The following is a 20,519-nucleotide window of genomic DNA, read 5'->3' as shown; positions in this document are numbered from 1 at the left end:
TTTGAAAATATTAAAATAAACAATATCTGAATATGTTATTTCTATTTATTTTTGCCATATAAATTTGAATTATTATTTATTAATATTAAGAAATGACTTGCATTTTCTGTTGCAGCTACATATACTGTACTTTTGAAAGAAATAAAAAATCTTATGAAATGTTCAACTGTGATCTCATTAAAAGCCTATTGAATTTATTGAATATGTATTGTTATAGTAAATATAGAATGAAATGAAAGCATTTTTATTAGGTTTTATCATCTAGTTCTCTTAGGAGTATTGTTAATAGGATTATTAGGACATAAGTTTTCAAAAGTAAGTAAAAAATGTTTGAAATCATCTAGGCTAACTATGATTATAAAATTAGATGAGCAATTTGAAACTAAATTCAAAATTCAAATATGTAGTTGCAAAATAGTTTAAAAATATTTTTTCTGAAAAAATTTAACTTTTCAAAAATTTTTTTTAATATTTAAGGTTTAGGTTGCATGTCTTGGACAGATGATGGACAGTTGCTGGCAGTGGCTACACAAAGAGGCTCACTCCATGTTTTCCTGACAAAGCTTCCAGTTCTTGGAGATACTTTTAGTACACGGATTGCTTATCTTACTTCCCTCCTTGAAGTAACTGTAGCCAACCCTGTTGAAGGAGTATGAAAACTTTTTGATATTTCAATTTTATTTAAAATTACAAATCTCCAAAGGTTCTAATAAATGAGACTCATTATTTTTATAGGAGCTACCAGTCACTGTTTCTGTTGAAGTGGAACCTAATTTCATTGCAGTAGGCCTTTTTCATTTGGCTGTTGGTATGAATAATAGAGCCTGGTTTTATGCACTAGGAGACACAGGTAAGTATAAAATTGCCTCTGGCTCTTTAATTTGTTAAATAAGAATTATCTTATTATGACCTATGCGTGGCTGTCATCTTAAAAGGAGCTAAAGTTCATTTTTAATTTATTGTGTTCCTTATTAATACAGATGTAACAAGAAATATTTTTCTAGACATTGATTCATCTAAAATTAACTGAGGTTTGCAAATTTAATTCTGCCAATATCAGTAACAAAATGAAGTATTAAACAGATAATTGAATATGAAATCTTAAAATACACTGTAAAATCAAGCAATGTAGATATGTATTGCCTATGCCATCACTCTTTCTAACTAATGAATGCAATTAATTTCTTTTGAGGCCTTGGGAAAGCTAGCTATGTGTCCAGGGTGCTATATGATAAGGGCAGAAGATAGAAGAGTCTCTCAAATCACATAATCTCAGTGTTGGAAATGAACTCAGAGGACATCTAGTCCAATCTGTATGTGAACAACAATCTCTTTGCCAATTTGACAAATAAATGTTCACTTCCCTTGAAAACTCTAAGTTAAGAGGGAGTTATTAACTCTTGAGGCAGACAATTTTACTTTTTGGCAAATATTGTAAAGAAGTTTTTATTATGTTGAATGTAAATGCCTTTCTTGAAATTCCATTCCTTGCTCCTAGTTCTGCTCTTTGGAGGCAAGTAGAACTTAAGTCCTTCTTACAGGCAAGTAGAACTTAAGTCCTTCTTACCTGCTCCCCTCAGATACTATTCTGACAGCATTTTGAATTTCTTTATTATTTTACTTTGTCTTCCATCTTTTATACCTTTTAAAAGTTTGAGCTAGTTTTTGAGCTCACGTTAGTTTCTTTAGACAATTTCCCTTTCTCCTTTTTATTGGAATCATTTGAGTGTTTCTTTAAAAAATCATTCTGGAGAACTTCTCTCCTCTTAGGCCAACTTCACCTATAGTATTTTAGGAAATTGCATCCTACATATATATCTTTTGAATGTGCTGAAGTTCACTCTTCCCAAATCTAGGTGGTACATAAGAATATATATAGTTTTTCTCACCCCTGTTATGAGTTCTTGTAACATTCCCATTATTCAGCACTAGTTCTTACTTGGTTAGAATCAGCTCCAGAATAGCAGTTTCCTTTATCATCTTCTTTATCTCCTGATGATGAAATTGTCATTGATGAATTAAGAATTTATCAGTGATTGTACTTGTAGTAGAGAGAATGTCAACAGATGTCCAGATTGCTGATGTGCTGATCCCTTATTACTATATCCTACTTATATGTTAGTTCTTGTTTTCTTGAAACTCCTTGCTTAATTTTTCCAGGCCAGGTAGTCTGCAATATACTATAACAACAAAATTAAAAACTCTGTTTCAATTTCTCTTGATCTTTGCTCAAATTATTGTAGTTTCATGTCTCCTGTCACCTTGCTCCCAATTCCACACCCTTGAGATTGAATTGCCAAGCTCTTTAATGCTGTAGATCCTAGCTAGAGTGGGATACCAAGGCCTCTGTGAACTTGAGAGGCTTGGTTACTGTTTAAAGAAAGTGAATACTTTTGACAATCAGAGCTGTCCCTCTTACACTCCAGAAGTACCCAGCTATCTCCTTGAGTGTAACTTTACCCTGAGACCATTTTAGCAGAACTAATACTTGATCATTTCTCCCTTGGTATGATCTCTGGTATGTTCTAGTTCTACACTGGTTGCTTTGCCCCTATAAATATATGCTACTTTCCATTAGTTTTTTATAACATGTTACTTTCCCCTATAAGCTCCTTGAGAATTAGTGCCATCTTATTTTCCTGTTTTTGTATCCTCACACAGTGAGTCACATAGCACAGTGACTGGCACATAGTTTTAAATAAATACTTTAAAAAATCTTCCCCAGAGGTAATTAAAACAATTTACTGATATCCACTTTGATATGGAACAGGAATCTGAGCTACTAAGCCATTGTGTTTCCATGGGGAAACATCTGGAAATATTACCTGTTTAAGAGAAAAATCAGATCCAATATGCAAAAGACCAACCCAAGCAGGGGAAGGGCAAGGACGACCCAAGATTCCAAAAAAAAAAAAAAAAAGAACAGAAGAACTGAGAGCATTCAAAGAAGTTACTTCAGTTCTTATTGGGAACCCTTCTGGAGTGGATGGTCTGAGAGGAAGCCTCTGAGACCGCCTCTCTGAACATTGATTATCTTCCAGTGAATCCGAAGTTCCTCTGGTTCCAGCAGAAGACAATAAAAGTAGATTTGGGACTTTGTAGAAAGCCATCTACTAAAGAAGATTCTATCCCCAAATTATCCTTGAACTTCATTTTACAACTAGATTAGATTAGGAGGGATAACCTCAACAACTGACCAAAAGAGGGCCAGGCATCCTCAGGATTTGGAGGGGAGGTCAGTTGTTAGTTCATAGGAATTCCCACTTCTCATTTTCCTCATTCAGCCACCCCATTCTCCCTGTCTTGTGTGTCCCCTAGAATAAAGAATTATCTTTTTAGATCAAGTCTGCTTTCTAACATCACTGAAGGGGACTGAAGCTATGGGGGGAGTTAGCTCCAAACCAGACTGTAAAGTAACTCGGGTCTAAAAGAGAGAAAGGTGGTGATGGGGAGATTGGGAAATCCAGGGGCAGGAAAATTACTCTGCCCATCAACAACAGCAAAGATCAAGAAGGGAGGCAGTGGGTCAATTCTCTAGGACCCTCTCCTTCAGTCCTTAACCTCCATATTCAACCTAATCTCTGAAGGGACATATTCTGTCCCTCTAAAAGACAGGTTGTGCTACCTTCCCCAAGAGTAGGAGAGGGGATGATCAATCTCTTCTCTCTCTCCATTTCTTTAGCTCCTTCATACCCCTTTCTCTCTAATTTCCCATTGTTAGTGTAGGTGACCTCATTCAGGTCCTATATCTGGAAAGGACCCTATTCTTTCAATTTCCAAGTTTAAGGGATCATTTGGCTTGTATAGTCTTGCCAAGTTATTGAATATGGTTTGGTAAAGGTCACATTCAAGCACAGTCAGCCCTGACAGAATTATTGTCTAGAGCAGGTCTATGTTGAATAGGTCCAGATTCCAAGCTAGAACTTCCTCTCCAGTATCAGAATTATGGGGATATTTGTAGTGTAATTGAGAAACAGAAGTTGCCCCACATAGGCCATATGGTTTTGCTGTTAAACTAACCTCAGAAGTCCAGATTCGTGGATGGATCCATTGTTGATGAGTATAGAAAAGGCAGCCCTAAGAGATTTTCTTTCCTTTTTTTTTTAAATTAAAAATTTTTATTTAATTAATTTAGAATATTTTTCCATGGTTACATGATTCATGGTCTTTCCCTCCCTCTTCCCCCCTAGCCAACAAGCAGTTCCACTGGGTTTTACATGTGTCATTGATCAAGACCTATTTCCATATTATTGATAATTGCACTATGGTGATCATTTAGAGTCTACATCCCTAATCATATCTTCATCAACCCATGTGCTCAAGCAGTTGTTTTTCTTATGTGTTTCTACTCCCACAGTTCTTCCTCTGGATGTGGATAGTGTTCTTTCTCATAAGTCCTTCAGAATTATCCTGGATTATTACATTACTGCTAGTAGAGAAGCCTAGGAGATTTTTCTAAAGAAAACTGAAAGAGGACATTCATCTGGTTCTCTATTTAAACTATTTTGTGAAAAAAGAAGACTATGGAATCATGGCTTTGAGGAAGAAAGTTTATTGCAATACCTATTTTGTTCTCATTCTTGGTAGTATGTTTTCTATGTATACTTCTCTGGTTTAAAACACTGGTTTCTATCATTCATTTCAATTCCTTAATCTGATATTCTTAAGGAATTCTGATTCCTTATGGTTTATGTTTCACCAAGATCTTGATTTTGACTGAACCCTCCTTTTTCTGGAGTAGTTTTTCCTCTTGTCCATGGGTTGCCTTAATTACTGGCACAGATCAGCCTCTCTTCAGAGGTTACAACAAATCAAACAAGATTCCCTAAACAGACTGCTCACATTTAGGAAGAGCAGATTGTGTCAAGGAATAGGTTTCTGACTCCATTTGTGTTATTATTCATACTCTTCCTATTAAATGGGGATACTAAGTGAAATGGGACTTAAACACTTTAGGAGATTGTATAGATGGTTGACTAGGGTTTTATGCAACCTAGTCTGTTTAAGGTGTTCTCCCCAGAGAGAGTGCTAACCTGAGAGAGATGTCAATGACAGCTGACTGGGAGGTTTTGCTTAACCCAGTGGAGGTAAAAACCTCTCTCCAGGATAGAACCCAAATGACTGCTTCCCCCCTTATGATTCTGTGTGATAGATCTGATTGCTTCTCAGGATATATAATTTATTTGTATGAAGTAAAACAAGGATGAAGTCAGGAAAATGGGATGTAAGGTTTCCCTAAACTAATGAAACAATCATCAATGTCAAGTCTTGTCAGCCCTCTGTTAAAGCCAAGACCAATCTGAATCTCCTCTCTATCTAATGTTTCTTTCCCATGCTGACTAATCCTAGGCTAAATCCATGAAGGAATTTAGTCTTAGTTGGAGCAGGTAAGAGGTCAGATATTAGGAGTGGTTTAGTCAACCCCAGGGGATAACCCCTGAAGGTAAACTAAAAAGTATGAAATAGCTCCCCCTTTGGTCTTGTTCTCAGCATGACAGAAAAGGTTGCTGGATTATGCAGATCTCAATTTGACAGGAAATGCTTGGCAGGAGTGGGTTTCACTTCCAAGTGCTGGGAGTAAGGATCTCAGAGCTGGCTCAGAGTCCACGGGCAACATCCCAAGCTGGCAATTTAACTCCCAGAGATTCCTTCCCTCTCCAAGATTCCAATCAGGCTCTCTCCTGTCTTTCCTGCTCCACCACATTCTATGGCACTTGCTTGCAAACTCATTTCTTTTGCAAAATACCATCACTCATTCCTTTTTTGCACTATATAATGTGCCAATTTGTACTTGCATAGCTTCAATTTTTGTACAGGCTTCACAAAAGATCATACTTGATTTCAGAAACATTGTTTATAAACTATTGCTGGATCCTTCTTTGCTTATTGAGTAGTGTTGTACCTCAGTTAAATAACTTAAAATTCAAGCACACTTGTTACTGGTTTCAAAGCTCATGGTTTTTCATACAAGAGATTTTTATTTATTCAAGAACCAAAAAAATCACATCCAGTTTTCTACTGATGTAAGTGATTTTGGAGCTAAGAATACTAAGAATACCTTCTGAGATTATCTTCAGTTTTTCCTGTATGTATTGTGGTTGTTTGTATGCTAAGTTCTCTATTAAGTTGTGAGCTCTTTGAGAGAAGGCACTGTTTTTTGGCCTTAACTAAGAACTTATGTTATGTTGAACAGAAACTCAGTCAGACCTAAAGATTGGTACAGGGAGTTTTCTCATAATTGTACTTCTGAAGCAACCCCATAGGTCTTATCTGAAAATTGGCCCCATTCTGATCAATCAGTTGTGTTTACATGTTCCATTGATTATTTACTTACCCTAGGGGAATAGGATACCTCTTTTTCTGAAATCAAGGAGCCTTACCAGTTCACTCTCCTCCTCTTGATTTGAAAATCCATAATCTTTTATCCAATTAGAAATCCGATTACCTAATGTATTGGTTTCTTTTAATTATTGGTCTTACTTGATTGTTTCTAATGTATAAAATTCTGGCTTCTCCTGTATTTGGGGTCCAGTCATAAATTGAGGAAAGGTCCTCATCCTAATTTGTTGGGCAATTGGTTGATAAATGCATTTATTAATGCATTATATAATAAACCAATATTCTTGAAAGATTGAAATTTTGTCTCCTCAGTCATTTCATTTTTCACTCATCACAGAATCTTAAGTGGGTGAAAGGGTAAGCACAATTTAGTAACTTTGGGGGCATAGTTTCCAATTACTTTCCAGAATGATTGGACCAATTCACAGCTTCTCCAGCAGTGCACAAGTGAACTTATTTTCCTATGTCCCCTCCAACAATTTTTCTTTTCCTTTTTTTTGTTATCTTTGCCAATTTGATGAGTGTGTGGTATCTTAGAGATGCTTTAATTTGCATTTCTCTAATTATTAGTGATTTGAACATTTTTTTATATGGTTGTTACTAGTTTGTGCTTCTTTTGAAAATTACCTATTGATGTCATTTAACTATCTGTTGGGGAATAGGTCTTATTCTTATTAATTTGAATCCATTCTTATTTGTCTCTGAAATGAGATCTTTAAAGAGAAACTTGATGTAAAGATTTTTGCTATTGCCTATTTTCCTCCTAATTTTAATTGCATTAAGTTTGTGAAAGCTGTTAATTGTATCTTCTAAGATCTTCTCTGTTACTCCATTGGTCATGAATTCTTTCCCTATCCATGGATCCAAGAGGTAATTTCTTCTTTGCTCCTCTAATTTGCTTATTGATAAGCAAATTAGATAAGCTTTTATGTCTAAAGCATGTATATTTGAATTTATTTTGGTATAATGTTTGATCTGTTGGTCAGACCCAAATTTCTAGTAGTTATTTTGAAAACTATTCATGTCTGTTGATATTGAGGAGATTATTCTTGCCACTGACTTCATAAAATCACCACGTAGACAACCAAAAAATGACTTGACTAGTCATGTGTCCTATACTTGGAAAAACTAATTTTATTTTTTGTATGTTGAATTCTATAAGTATATAAAAGAGGCAAAACTTTAAAATTTTAAGTTATTTTTCTTGATTTACATAGGTGTCAAAAAACTGAAAGATATGGAATATCTGGGGACTGTGGTCAGTATGAGCCTTAATTCTGACTATGCTGCTGTACTTTTTGAGGGAAAAGTTCAATTACATATGGTAAGGATATACTATATTTATCTGATCATAGATATTCAGGGATGGCTTCTGTAAATCTTCTGTTGGACAGTCCTGCCAATGGAGCCTAATAAACAAGTTTGCCACCTATTGTACTGACTCCCCAATCCATATCATTTAATGCAAGCAGTTTTCCCAAATACCTTCTCCCAAATATTAATTTTTATTTTATTTGAGACTGCCTTTCTTTTATCTATGTATGTCTCATTTCAATAATTATGTTGCCTAGCCCATCTCTTTAGAGACTTGGATCTGTTGTTCACAAACTTCCTTATATTTCCAGATTTTTTTTTTGTTTTAATTTTTTTCAGTTACATATGGAAACAATTTTTGGACATTTTAGATTTCAGATTTCACCTTCCCTTTCCTTCTCCCTACCCTGAGATAATAAAGAGTCTGATATAGGTTATACCTATACTTTCATGCAATACATATTTCCTTATCGCTCATGTTGTGATAGAAGACATATATCACACATAGAATAAAAATCTCATGAAGGAAATAAAGTAGAAGATGGCATGCTTTGATCAGCCCAAAGTTTGACAGTACCAAATCTGAAGGGGGGTATGGAAGCCTGAGTTTATAGTAGTGATTAAAAAATCCATGAGATCAGTTTGTAATATGCCAGAGTTAAAGAATTAAATAGAATAATGGTAGACCTGAATGAGAAAACTTCTCATTCAGCAACTTTCTAAACAAAGCTTTCTTCTATGTTGGCAGCATGCCAACCATGCCCTCTCATAGCTCCACAACCCTGATATTGTCATGGAACCAGCAGAGTTCCCTGAGAATTAATTTACAGTATCATTACATTGTTATTTAATTTCATATTTTAGATAGAAAGTGAAATTTTAGATGCTCAAGAAGAACGAGAAACTCGTCTTTTTCCAGCAACAGCTGATGAATGTAGAATTTTGTGCCATACATTAACTGGTGATTTTCTCATCTATGGGACTGATGTATGTATTTTATATTCATTTGTTATCAAACTAATTATGTAGGAGTTGCTAACTTTTATTCTTTTTATTTCTTGAAACCTACAAAAACTTAAGACAAATTTATTATAGGAAGTAGTCAAATTTTTTACCCTGGAGATGTTTAAGAATATTAAAAAAGCCCATCCATTTTGGATTATTTATATATTCCATGTGAAAAATTAAATTACTTGTCCTCTTGAAATCTCTTTATTTTAAAAACAATATTTTATTTTTCTCCAATTACATGTAAAAGCAACTTTTAAACATTCATTTTAACTTTCTCTTTCCCATCTTCCTTCCCTCTTGCTCACCCCTCCCCTCTACCTGATAAAGATTATACATGTAAAATTACATGTTAAAAAATGTAAAAAACTAATTTAGGGAAAACATTTCCCCTAAATTAGTCATTTTGTAGAAGAGATCTCAAACTACAGCAACAAAAAAGAAAGTGAAATATAGTGTGTTTTGGTCTGCATTCAGAATCAGTTCTTTCTCTGAGGGCATTTCTCAGACAGTATTTTTTTTTTAATATAATGAGTCTAGGATTGTCTTGGATCACTGCATTGCTGAGAATAACTAGGTCATTCACAGTTTTTCATAAAAAATATAGCTGTCATGTGCAATATTTTTCTGGTTCTGCTTACTTCACTTTGCATCAGTTTAAGTCTTTCTGGACTTTTTCAAAATCATCTTGCTTGTCATTTCTTTTACCACAATAGTATTCCATCACAGTCATATACCACAACTTGTCCAGCCATTCCCCAATTTTTGGATAGCCCCTCAATTTCCAATTCTTTGCTACCATAATAAGAGCTTCTATAAATATTTTTGTACAAAGATGTCCCTTCCCTTTCCCCACTTTTTTGGATCTCTTTGGGATACAGACCTATTACTGGATTAAAGGATATGCCTAGTTTTAGATCCCTTTGGGTAAAGTTGCAAATCTCTCTCTAGAATAGTTGGATCAGATCACAATTGCACCAACAGTGCATTAGTGTCTCAACTTTCCCAGATCCCTGCCAACATTTATCATTTTCTTTTGTGTCATATTGGCTAATCAGATAAGTGCAAAGTGGTGCCTTTGAGTTGTTTTAAATTCCACTTCTCTAATGAAGAGTGATTGAAAGCATTTTTTTATATGACTATAGATAGCTTGATTTCTTCATCTGAAAACTGCCTACTCACATTCTTTGACCATTTATCAATTGGAGAATTAATTACATTTTATAAATCTGGTTTAGTTCTAGTATATATTTGAGAAATGAAACCTTTATCTTAAATTGAAATCTCCTTATGTTTAAAGGGTTTGGAAACTTATTTTTCTTACCCATTGCTTTCATGTCATTATTTTTCATTTGAAAGGTGTACATAAATGTTGAAAATTGGCTAACTCAGTATTTCAGATCATTGTTACTCTTTAGTATATTAGAATAGTAACAATAAATTATTACAATTAATGTTAAGAATATTATTTACCAATTAAATTGTAGCATATGTTTTAAAGTAACCAACTTGTTTACTATGTATATGTCTTCATGTTGAAAATGAAGAGTAGAAAAACTCTTTTGATTGAGATCAAATTCATTTGAACAGATATTAAGTTCCTACTATATGAAGGGTACAGTTCTAGTCTCTGAGTGATACAAAGATAAGTAACCCACATTTTCTTACATCAAGGAATCATTAAATTGCATGACTGTATACAGATGCACAAAGTATAGCAAGGTTAGAATGTCCTGATTCAAGGAGGCAAATTTAGTTGTTCAGTCATTTTCCAGTCTTATGTTTGATTCTTGTGACCCCATTTGGGCAAAGATACTGGAATGGTTTGCCATTTCCTTCTCTGGCTCATTTTACAAATGAGGAAACTGAAGTAAACAGGGTTAAGTGACTTGTCTAGGATCATATCACTAGTAAGTGACTGAGGGCAAACTTGAACTTGGGAAGATGAGGCTTTCTGAATCCAGGATAACTGCTAGGAAAATTTATTGTTAAGAGGTGGTGGGATAGGACCCATAACTGGAATATTAGGATAGGTACAAAAAAGTATAGAATAGATAGGATATATATATGATATATATATATATATATGATAGTGGGTAATGGTAGAATATTATTATATATTAAGAAGGTACATTCACACAAGGAAATCCAGGAACCAGAGTGGGAATACATATATGAAGGATGAAAGAAAAGAATATTGTCATTGGAATAAATTACAGACCACTTGGACTGAAAGAAGAAACAAATGAGGAACTGGGAAACATCACAAACCTGGGACAGCAGCAGGATATTTAAATGATGGAGACTTTAATTATCCATCATCTGTTGGAACATTCTCTCTGTCTCTCCTCCTCCTCTTTTTTCTCACAAACATAACCAATACAGTATTATCTTAATTTGCCTTAATGATAATTTAATCAATGAAAAGGTAGAGGAATGAATGACAAAAATTTTCTTTTGAGGTAGTCTGATTAGATTTCAAATGTAGTGGCTCCATTGTCATTCATGGAAAAATACTTTTTCATAGAAATTTTCACCCATGTTGTGATTTTTTGGGGTCTGCTCTCCTAGGTTCATCCTTTTTTTTTTTTTAAACTCTTCTGTCTTAGAATCAATACTATTCCAACTACAATACTAAATTGATATTGTTTCCAAGGTAGAAGAGTGGTAAAAGGGCTAGTCACTGGGGGTTAAGAAATTCACCTAGGGTCACACAGCTAAGAAATGTCCGAGGTCAATCCACAGAGCCATCTACCTGCTCCCCAGAAGTTTACCTTTAAATGCTCTGGGGATGACTTTGCTAGTTGGGTCTCTCACCATCCTCTCTATACACCACCCCCTTGCATTGCTTAAAATTGACAATATTTACAATATTTTGCTATCTTCCATAATATTTTTAAAAAAGTTTATATGATGCCTTTTGTCTTTACATCACAACTACTCTCATATATTCCTCTTCACTGACCTCTTCTTTGTTAACATGGAAATAAGTTACATTAACCAATCAACACTATATCTTAGTCTGACAATTTTTGTAAAATTCAACATTCACAGCCCTTCATCTCTGCTGAGAAGTAATATCTCTCATGTATTTTCTGGGGCCAATATTAATCATTAAAATTAGAATTTGCCTATCCTTTCAGAGTTGTTTAAACTTAGCCTTGTGACCAGGCAGAACATCTTATATAACCACTCCAGGTACAACCCCCCCCCCCCCCAAATGGGGAGATTAATCTTATTAAGAAGTCAGGCCATCATATAGACTATTGGTAAGAATACTAGTTCCTAAGTATTCATTCCAGTAATGAGATACAATTCTCAATAAATAATAAATAATACAGCAATTTCACAGTTTTTACATTGCTAAAATTTTTCCTATTGCCCTTCTCTCTTCCCTTTCTTAGAGACCTTTCCATATAACAAATATATTATTTATTTTTTTGTAGTAAAAAAAGAAACCCTTTCCTTCTGTCTTAGAAACAATACTGTATATTGCAACATTCACTTTTTGCAACATTCAGTTTTAACTGTTTTGTGGTTGTTCTTTCCTTTTACATTTTTGTACTGCACATCCAACACCTTTTAAAACTAATGTTCGTATACCCTTCTGAACGTCCTGTTATCTTTTTAGCTTTAATTATTTTAAATTATTTTTATGTAACATTCCTCTTTCTTCCTCCTCCTCCACTACTCCTCAAATGAAAAAAAAAAGAAAAATACAAACAAACATAATGAAGCAAAACAAATCCACACACTTGCCATATCCAAGATTTGTCTAATTCTGCACTTGGAGTCCTTCACCCCTCTGCCAGGAAATGAATAGTGTGCTTCTATCACATATCCTCTGGAATTGTGCTCAGTAATTGCATTGATTAGAGTTCTTCGGTGTTTCAGTTATTTTTCTTGACAGTACTGTTATTACTGTATAAAGTATTTCTTGTTTCTACACACTTCATTCTGCATTAGTTCATACAAGTCTCCTCGGGTTTTTCTGAAACATTTCTTTCATTATTTCATTATTATTCAATAATATATTCCATTATATTCATATATAATTTTTCAGCCATTCCCCAATTGCTAGGCACCCCCTTTTTCTACTTCTTTGTTACCATCACCAAAACAAAAATATATTATATTTTAATACAGATGGATACTTTTCCTTTTTACTTGATCTCTTTGAGGGTATAGGATTAATGGTGATCTAGCTGGGTCAAAGGTTATCTATAGCGTAGTGGCTTTTGGCATATAATTCCAAACTGTTTTCCAGAATGACTGAACATCATAGCTGTGCCTGTCAAGTGACAGCCCCTATAACATTTATCATTTTCTTTTTATGTTGTTTTTGCAAATCTTATAGATGTGAGATGGAATCTGAAAGGCTTTTTAAATTTGCATTGAATTTATAGGAATTTCATCCTGTTTGTACCCAAAGACCATTTGAAGTGAACACATGCTTATTTTACTTAAACCAAATTACTTTGTTCAACTGTGCATCCCATATTCTCACCTTTTTATTCACACCTTTTTAAAAGTCTAAAGAGCATCAACAAGGTTCTTTTCTCCTTTTGCTCCATCAGTCATCCTTTTTCTTTCATGCAGCTTTAGGCTCTTTCCTATTTTTTCAACAAACTCAAATCTATTTTCTGAAAAAAAAAATCCATGTTGTCTTTGCTTCAAGCTATCTTTTTTCCCTTTTACTGACAAATTTCTTGAATCTGTACTTTTTTTCTTATATTATTTTCCTGTCTACTCTCTTGCAGTCATTTCTTTTTCCATTTTTCAACTGAAGCCTCTTTGCCAAAGGTCAAAAGTAATTTTTTTGGGGGGGTTAAATGCCATTTTCTCAGATTTCATTATCTTCAGGCCTTCTATTTTTTGCTGATACTCGTAACATGGTGTGTAACATTAAACTTTTTTCTCATACTATGTTTATTTCTAAAGTTTGTCACATGAAAAAGGGATTAAATTTAGTCTGCTTTATCCCATGAAGGCAGAATTGGGAACCATGGGTACAAGTTGTAGGAACACAACTTTAGTTTCAACGTAAAGAGAAACATCCCAATAACTAGAGCCATTAAAAAAAATGGAAAGGGCTGTCTTGGATAGCAGGTTCCCCTTCTTTGTAGGTTTTGATGGAGATATACTAAATGACCAACAGTCGTGTACAAGCATTTATTATGCAATTACAAAGTTCCAGGTATTGTGCACTTTGTGGGAGTATGCATCTGTTCAGGTTGGTAATACTCATCTCAGATTTTGTGATTTTGACTCTTCCATTGGCTTTTAAAATAATTATACTATCTGAGTTCTTCTTGGAGAAAGAAATGGTAAACCACTCCAGTATATTTGCCAAGAAAATTCCAATTGGGGTCAGAAAGAATTGGACACAACTGAAAAATGACTGAACAAGTTCTATCTCTCTGGTCTTTCCTTTTTTGTTGGTTCTTTTTCCCTTCCCCAAATTCTCTAAATCTACATATTCTCAAGATTTTGTTCTTGGCTCTATTTTTTTATGCTTTCTTCTTTGGCAATTTCAACTAATCACGTAGCCAGTCAAATGTACCTTAAATTTATATCTCTATTCTGGAACTCTTTTCTTAGCTCCAATCTTACATTTTCAACTGAGAACTCTTGGTTATCTCACAGATCTAAAATTCAGTGTGTCTGAAAGTGGATTCAACTCCTCTTCCCTCAAACTCCCAATTGGTTCTTCTTTATGACTTTACTGTTTTACTACTGTTTTATTGGTATTGCCATTAATCTGGTCACCCAGACTTGAAATCTTAGGAGTCATCTTCAATTCTTTTGTCTTCCTTATCCTATACATATGATTTGTTGTCAAATCCTATAGATTGCACTTCTGTAATGTTTCTCAAATTGGTTTCCTTTTAAGAATTATTAATTAAATTACATTTTCTTTTTTCATGAACTTAATAATCAACAAATACATATTTCAGTATGTAAAGGAAAGGAATGCTTCTGAAAGAAATGCAAATATTGTATTTTAAGAAATGTAATTGTCCCCAAAGTTCTAGTGCAGTTTTAAACTCTGATAACATATACATATGTAACTTAGCAAAATAGTAACAAAACTCCTTTATTTTATTTCATATTCTGTTTCATAATTTTGTGTATTTAAAATGCTTTGTTGATACTTTTTGTGCATACTAGTTTTCAATCCAATTTCTGTGAATTTGTGAAAATCTTTTCTTCCGCTGGCTACTAAGATACTATTGTATTCTGGTTCTTCTATCTCGCCATCCTTTCCTTATTTTGTTTTTTAATTCTAATTAATATATTACTCCCTCATGTCTACTAAGTAGAAGCACTAACTAATAACAAATATAAAGTCTAACAAAGGAAATAAAAAAAAAACAACTGGCCGTATCTGAGAATGTCCTTCCATTTTTTTTATCCCTAGATCACTAACCTCTCTGTCAAGAGGTGAGAGATAGGTTTCAAATTGGTCTTTTGAATCCACTTTGATAAGAGTTCTGAGGGCTATCAGAATAGTTTTCTTTCATGTTGTTATTATCTTTGTATAAATTGTTCTTTCGGTTCTGCTCATTTAACTTTGTATTAGTTTGTAGTTTCATTACCACTGCTATCATCAAAATGTGGATTCTCATGCCTTCTGCCTTATTAACTAGTCTCTGTCTTTTCTCTGTTGCTTTATTAAATCTTCCTGAAGTACAGCTTTTTGATCATGTCACTTGAACAAGTCAATGAACCTTTTCTGGGGGGGGGCCTCAATTTCCTCATCTTTAAAATGGACAGGCTGAATTGGGACATGGCATCATATGATGACAGGAATGCCAAACGTTTGAATTCCAGCTGTGCCACTGTACTACCATGAGACCTTATGTCTGTCATTTAACCTTTCAGAGGGTTAGTTTTTTCATTACTAAAACAGGAATTAGAGTTGATTATTTCTAAGATTTCATCCAGCTATTAATCTTTGTTTATCCAAGGTCTCATGGGCACCAAGTTGTAGAGTTAGGATTTGAGCCCAGCTATTCCAGTTCTAAATGTATACTCATTTTATGTTGCTATTGGATTATAAACTCTTTGAGTATAAGGACTATGTTTTATTCATCTATGTATTCCCCTCACATTTAGCATTTACATATTGAAAACAATTTATCAAATCAAAAGAGGAAATTTAACAAAAATAAATACATTGATAGATTATATTATAAATTTTTGCATTAGATAAGAGAAATCTTATGTTGACAAATGGTAGATATTGTTTTGTGGGTTTGCTTTATATTAAAATGTAAAAATCAATACTTTTTTTATTAGGCTGGTGTAATTCATTATTTTTACATTGAAGACTGGCAACATGTGAATGAATATCGGCATTCTGTCAGTATTAGAAAGATTTTTCCAGATCCAAATGGGACCAGGTTGGCTTTCATTGATGATAAAAGTGATGGTTTTCTATATTGCCCTGTAAGTCCTAATAAAAATAAATATGGACAATATTTGGAAGTTGTAAAAGATAATTATACACAAATCTTTTTGTATAAAGAATCTTTTAAAAATATATGTTTCATTCTAGGTAATTGATACAGTGTATGAAATCCCAAATTTTCCACCAACCGTCAAATGCATTCTTTGGGAAAATTGGTCAATGGATAAAGGTGTATTTGTGGCTTATGATGATGATAAAGTATATACTTATGTCTTTCACAAGGATACTATCCAAGGTACTATAATTTCTTTTTAATTAAAATGCTCAGTGTGATGTATTCACATACATTAATTTTTCCTTTTAATTATGTGTTTAGTAATCATAAGCAAACACAAATATTTCAATATATAAAGGGCAAAAATAATTGCATATATAATTATAAACTTGTCATGAAAGGTTTGTTTTTTAAAAAGGTACACATTAAATGTAACAAAGTAGTAATAACTCATATTTTTGTGCCCCTCTCTGAGCTTTTTTCTTTTGCACATTTAAAAATATTTTGTTAATATTCTTTCTTATTTTTTCCATTTTTATCATTTCTTAGCTGCCCTTTCTCCTTTATAAATAAAATGCCTTTCCTTGTAATACATAAGAGTTGTCAAATAAAGCAAATTTGTCCTATAGCCATTTTGTACCTCTGGTCCATCACCTCTTTTCTAGGATTTTGGAGGTATACTTTATCATCAGATTTCTGAGTTATGATTGGTTACTATCATCATCAATTCTGAAAGGTTTTCAGAGTTGCTTTCTTTATGTTATTGTGGTCATCATGTAAGTTGTTTTTCCTTTTTGCTTATTTCACTTGGTATCAGTTTAAATGAATTTTCCCAAGTCTTTATGAATTCTTAGTATGTTATTTCTTACAGTGCAAATAATATTCCTTTTCATTAATGTTCTATAGTTACTATTTGAGGGGTACCTACTTTGTTTCTACTACTTTACTATAACAAAAAAATGGTGCTATAAATATTTTTATGTTTGGATTTTTTTGTCTCTTACAACTTCTGAGTGAGAATCTGCTTGGTATTTCTGGTAGAGTTTAATGATTTTATGGGTATATTTCCAAATTGCTTCCTAGAATATTTAGAATAATTTAAATTATACCAATAATAAATTGGTGTGGTTGTCTTTCCTTCCATGTCTCCTCCAATATTTTCCAATTTCCCTTTTTGTCAACTTTATCAATTCAGTGGGTGTAAGGTAGAACTTTAGGGTTGTTTTAATGTACATTTTTCTTTTTGTTAGTGATTTGGAGCTTTTTAAAAAATATGGTTGTTAATAAATTGCATTCTTCTTTGAAAAAGTAAAACCTTTTCTTGTCTTTTGACCACTTAGACATTGGGAAATGGCTCAATTCACACATATTTTTGATAAATCTGGATATTATTGCTAGAGACCAGTAATGGTGAACCTTTTAGAGACTGAGTGCCCACACTGCAATGCTCATGCTGCATATGAGCCCCTCTGCCTTACTCCAGAGGTTCATGTGAGAAATGTCCTTAGGCACATGTGGAGAGGGGGAAGGGAGCAGCCCTCTCTGGCATGCTTGCCATAGGTTCACCAACACAGCAATAGGGTTTGATGATTTCTTTTATCTGTTATTGAAATACATGACATTTCAAAGTCAGTTTAGTCTTGACATTAATAGTCGGAAACATTCTTGGGATATTTATCAGTCAATCAATGAATTTACAGTGAATACCTCCTGTTCTTTCTAATACTTAGACAAGATTTTCAAATTGAGCTTTATATATTAAAATTTTTTGTTCAAGGTATTAAGCAATTAATTGTTCACTGCATGACATTCAAATGGAGGGAAAATGACAACTTTTTATTAAGGACTGATGACCAATTTAAGTTCAAGAATAATTTTGAGTTAAATTCATATCAGAATGATCAAAATTGCTCTTTAATTTTTGTGTTAGAAGATATTAGTGAACTAATATAATTCGCTGGGAGTTTATTATAGTTCTGTCCATTTGATCAATGATGGTGGGACATTGTTGGAGATAAGATTTCTTTGTACCAGGATCTTTATATATATATATATATATTTATATATATATATAAATATATATATATAACTATAACTAACTATAACTTGATAACATTCAAGACCAACATATTTTTTGCCAAATATTCTTTTGTAGAGAATAGATTACATGTAAATTATATTTAATTGTATTTGTTACATATTTATTCAGATCATTTAAAAAGAAGGGAAAAGCTTAACTAGAGAGAAGTGGCCAAATATGAAGAATATGTCTTCCATTAGTAGGTACTTAATGTATTTCTGTTGAGTTGTATTAGCAATTCAATAAACATATTGAGTTCATCAATAAACAAATTGAATCTATATGTAAAGACTAGGACTGATGGTGAGTTACACTTCTCAGGATTTAAAGACTGAACATTTCCAAGGATATCCTCTCTGACTACTGACTACTTTCCTAGTATATTTTATGTTTTGTAAATCATGTGGTAAGGATTAGATTTACAAACTTCTTAAAAATAATTTTCTGATTTTATAATGTAGGATCCAAGGTAATCTTAGCAGGAGGCACAAAGGTTCCCTTTTCTCACAAGCCATTGCTCTTATATAATGGAGAATTAACCTGCCAGACACAGAGTGGAAAAATAAACAATATCTACCTTAGCACCCATAGCTTTCTCAATGGTTTTATAGATTCAAAAAATCACGAACTGAGACAAATATTGATGCAAACTTTAATGCTAAAAAGGTAAGCCTCGTTTTCATTTATTTGAGAATAATCACATACTTTTGTAGCCTGATGTGATGTTATAACCTAGTGTTATATATATATATATATAGATCAATGAATTGACTGGAAAATAATTATTATAACAAATTATCCCAAGGCCCTCAAAGTTTTAGGTGCTCCTTGAGTTCTAGTACCTAACCTTTTTTTAAAACCCTTACCTTCCACTTTGGAATCAATACACAGTAAGCAGAGGAGTAGTAGGGGGTAGGCAATGGGGGTTAATTAACTTGCCCAGGGTCATACAGCTAGGAAATGTCTGAGGTCAAATTTGAACCCAGGACCTCCCATCTCTAGGCCTGGCTCTCAATTCACTGAACCACGCAGCTGAATGACTGGTTGTTCACTCTTTTTCTCCTTTTCCCCTGCCCAGTTACTCCATGTGTTCCAAAAACCCCCACAGAATCTGAAAGTTGGAAAGCACTTAATAGATTATCTAGCCTAACCTGTAGCTGAACAAGAATTTCCTCTATAAAATATTCATGGGCTAATATAATTTTTACTTGAGGACCTCTAGAGAAGGGAAGGGCAACTAAATGGCAAAGTGGATAAGATACTGGGCCTGGAGTTGGGAAGATATCTCTTCCCAAGTTCAAATTTGACCTTAGACACTTATTAGCTGTGTGAGCCTGGGCAAGTCAATTAACCTTGTTCGCTTCGGTTCCTCATCTGTAAAATGAACTGGAGAAGGAAATGGCAAACCATGCCAGTATCTTTGCCAACAAAACCCAAATGGGATTACTCACAGTCAGACATGACTGCAAATGACTGAACAATGACAACAGTGGAGGGAAAATGAATAACTCTCAAGGCTGACCATTCCAATTTTAGGTAGCGCTAATTGTTCATCTTTTTCATTTTAAAGCCTTCACAACTTGGCTTCCTTCTACTTTTCCAGTTTTCTTACCCATTACTTACCTTAGTAAGACTGACCTTCTTGCTTTTCCTCACACAAAACACTCTCATTTTCCAAATGTAGGTATTTTTACTAGTTGTCCCCATTCCTGGAATTTTCTTCCACCTATCTCTGCCTCCCCTGGCTTTTAGTCTCTGCTAAAATCCCACCTTCTACAAGAAGCCTCTCATACTACCTTAATATGAATTCTTTCCTCCTTGTTTATTATCTCCAAGTTATCCTGTAGGTTTCTTATTTATATGTTGCTTTGCTTTGACTCCCCATCTTATTCTGAGCTCCTTGAGAGCAGTCTGACTTTTGCTTTGCATTCCAGGTGCATGGTAGTGAATACTTCCTATATGCTTATTGACTGATTGTTAAGGTCTTTGAGAATGCTAATTCTCTGTAGGTGACCATTCATTAGTTCATTAATCTAAGAGGTATGGTTAGCTTAAATAACTTAGTTTTCCTGTCACTGGGAAACCCTGCCTGCCTCTTTCCTGAATCTGCCACGTTTCAGTGAGTTGTCATATCATAATGGTGTCTACTACTCAAGAAAACAGATATACAATACTTAACTATATTTGGTGGTTTAAAAATTATACATAAAACAATATAAGAATAAAATCAAAATTTATTTAAATGCCACTTTGTAGTTGTACACTCATAGCCTTTCTTAGGCTCTGACTGCCCATTACTCAGTAATTTC

At 33.7% G+C, this 20,519-nt stretch overlaps 1 protein-coding gene across 5 annotated transcripts in view; it reads left to right on the top strand.

The window, feature by feature from the left end:
* The window catches only part of LOC100022226 (WD repeat-containing protein 19-like), a 183,417-nt gene that overhangs the window by 49,658 nt on the left and 113,240 nt on the right, over nt 1–20,519 (top strand). For all 5 annotated transcript variants that reach the window (XR_469031.3, XM_007496551.3, XM_007496549.3 and 2 more), the window contains 7 exons: nt 478–650; nt 736–850; nt 7,557–7,663; nt 8,518–8,640; nt 15,964–16,113; nt 16,223–16,370; nt 18,672–18,876. Coding sequence is in view for 4 of the 5 variants with exons in the window: in XM_007496551.3 (XP_007496613.1) it covers nt 478–650; nt 736–850; nt 7,557–7,663; nt 8,518–8,640; nt 15,964–16,113; nt 16,223–16,370; nt 18,672–18,876 (1,021 nt within the window). In the remaining variant the exon portion in view is untranslated. The remainder of the gene's footprint in view (nt 1–477; nt 651–735; nt 851–7,556; nt 7,664–8,517; nt 8,641–15,963; nt 16,114–16,222; nt 16,371–18,671; nt 18,877–20,519) is intronic.

Source organism: Monodelphis domestica, chromosome 6 (assembly GCF_027887165.1).
Source record: "Monodelphis domestica isolate mMonDom1 chromosome 6, mMonDom1.pri, whole genome shotgun sequence".
In the NCBI taxonomy this organism is placed as follows: Eukaryota; Metazoa; Chordata; class Mammalia; order Didelphimorphia; family Didelphidae; genus Monodelphis; species Monodelphis domestica.
This window is presented reverse-complemented; position numbering and strand designations above follow the sequence as displayed.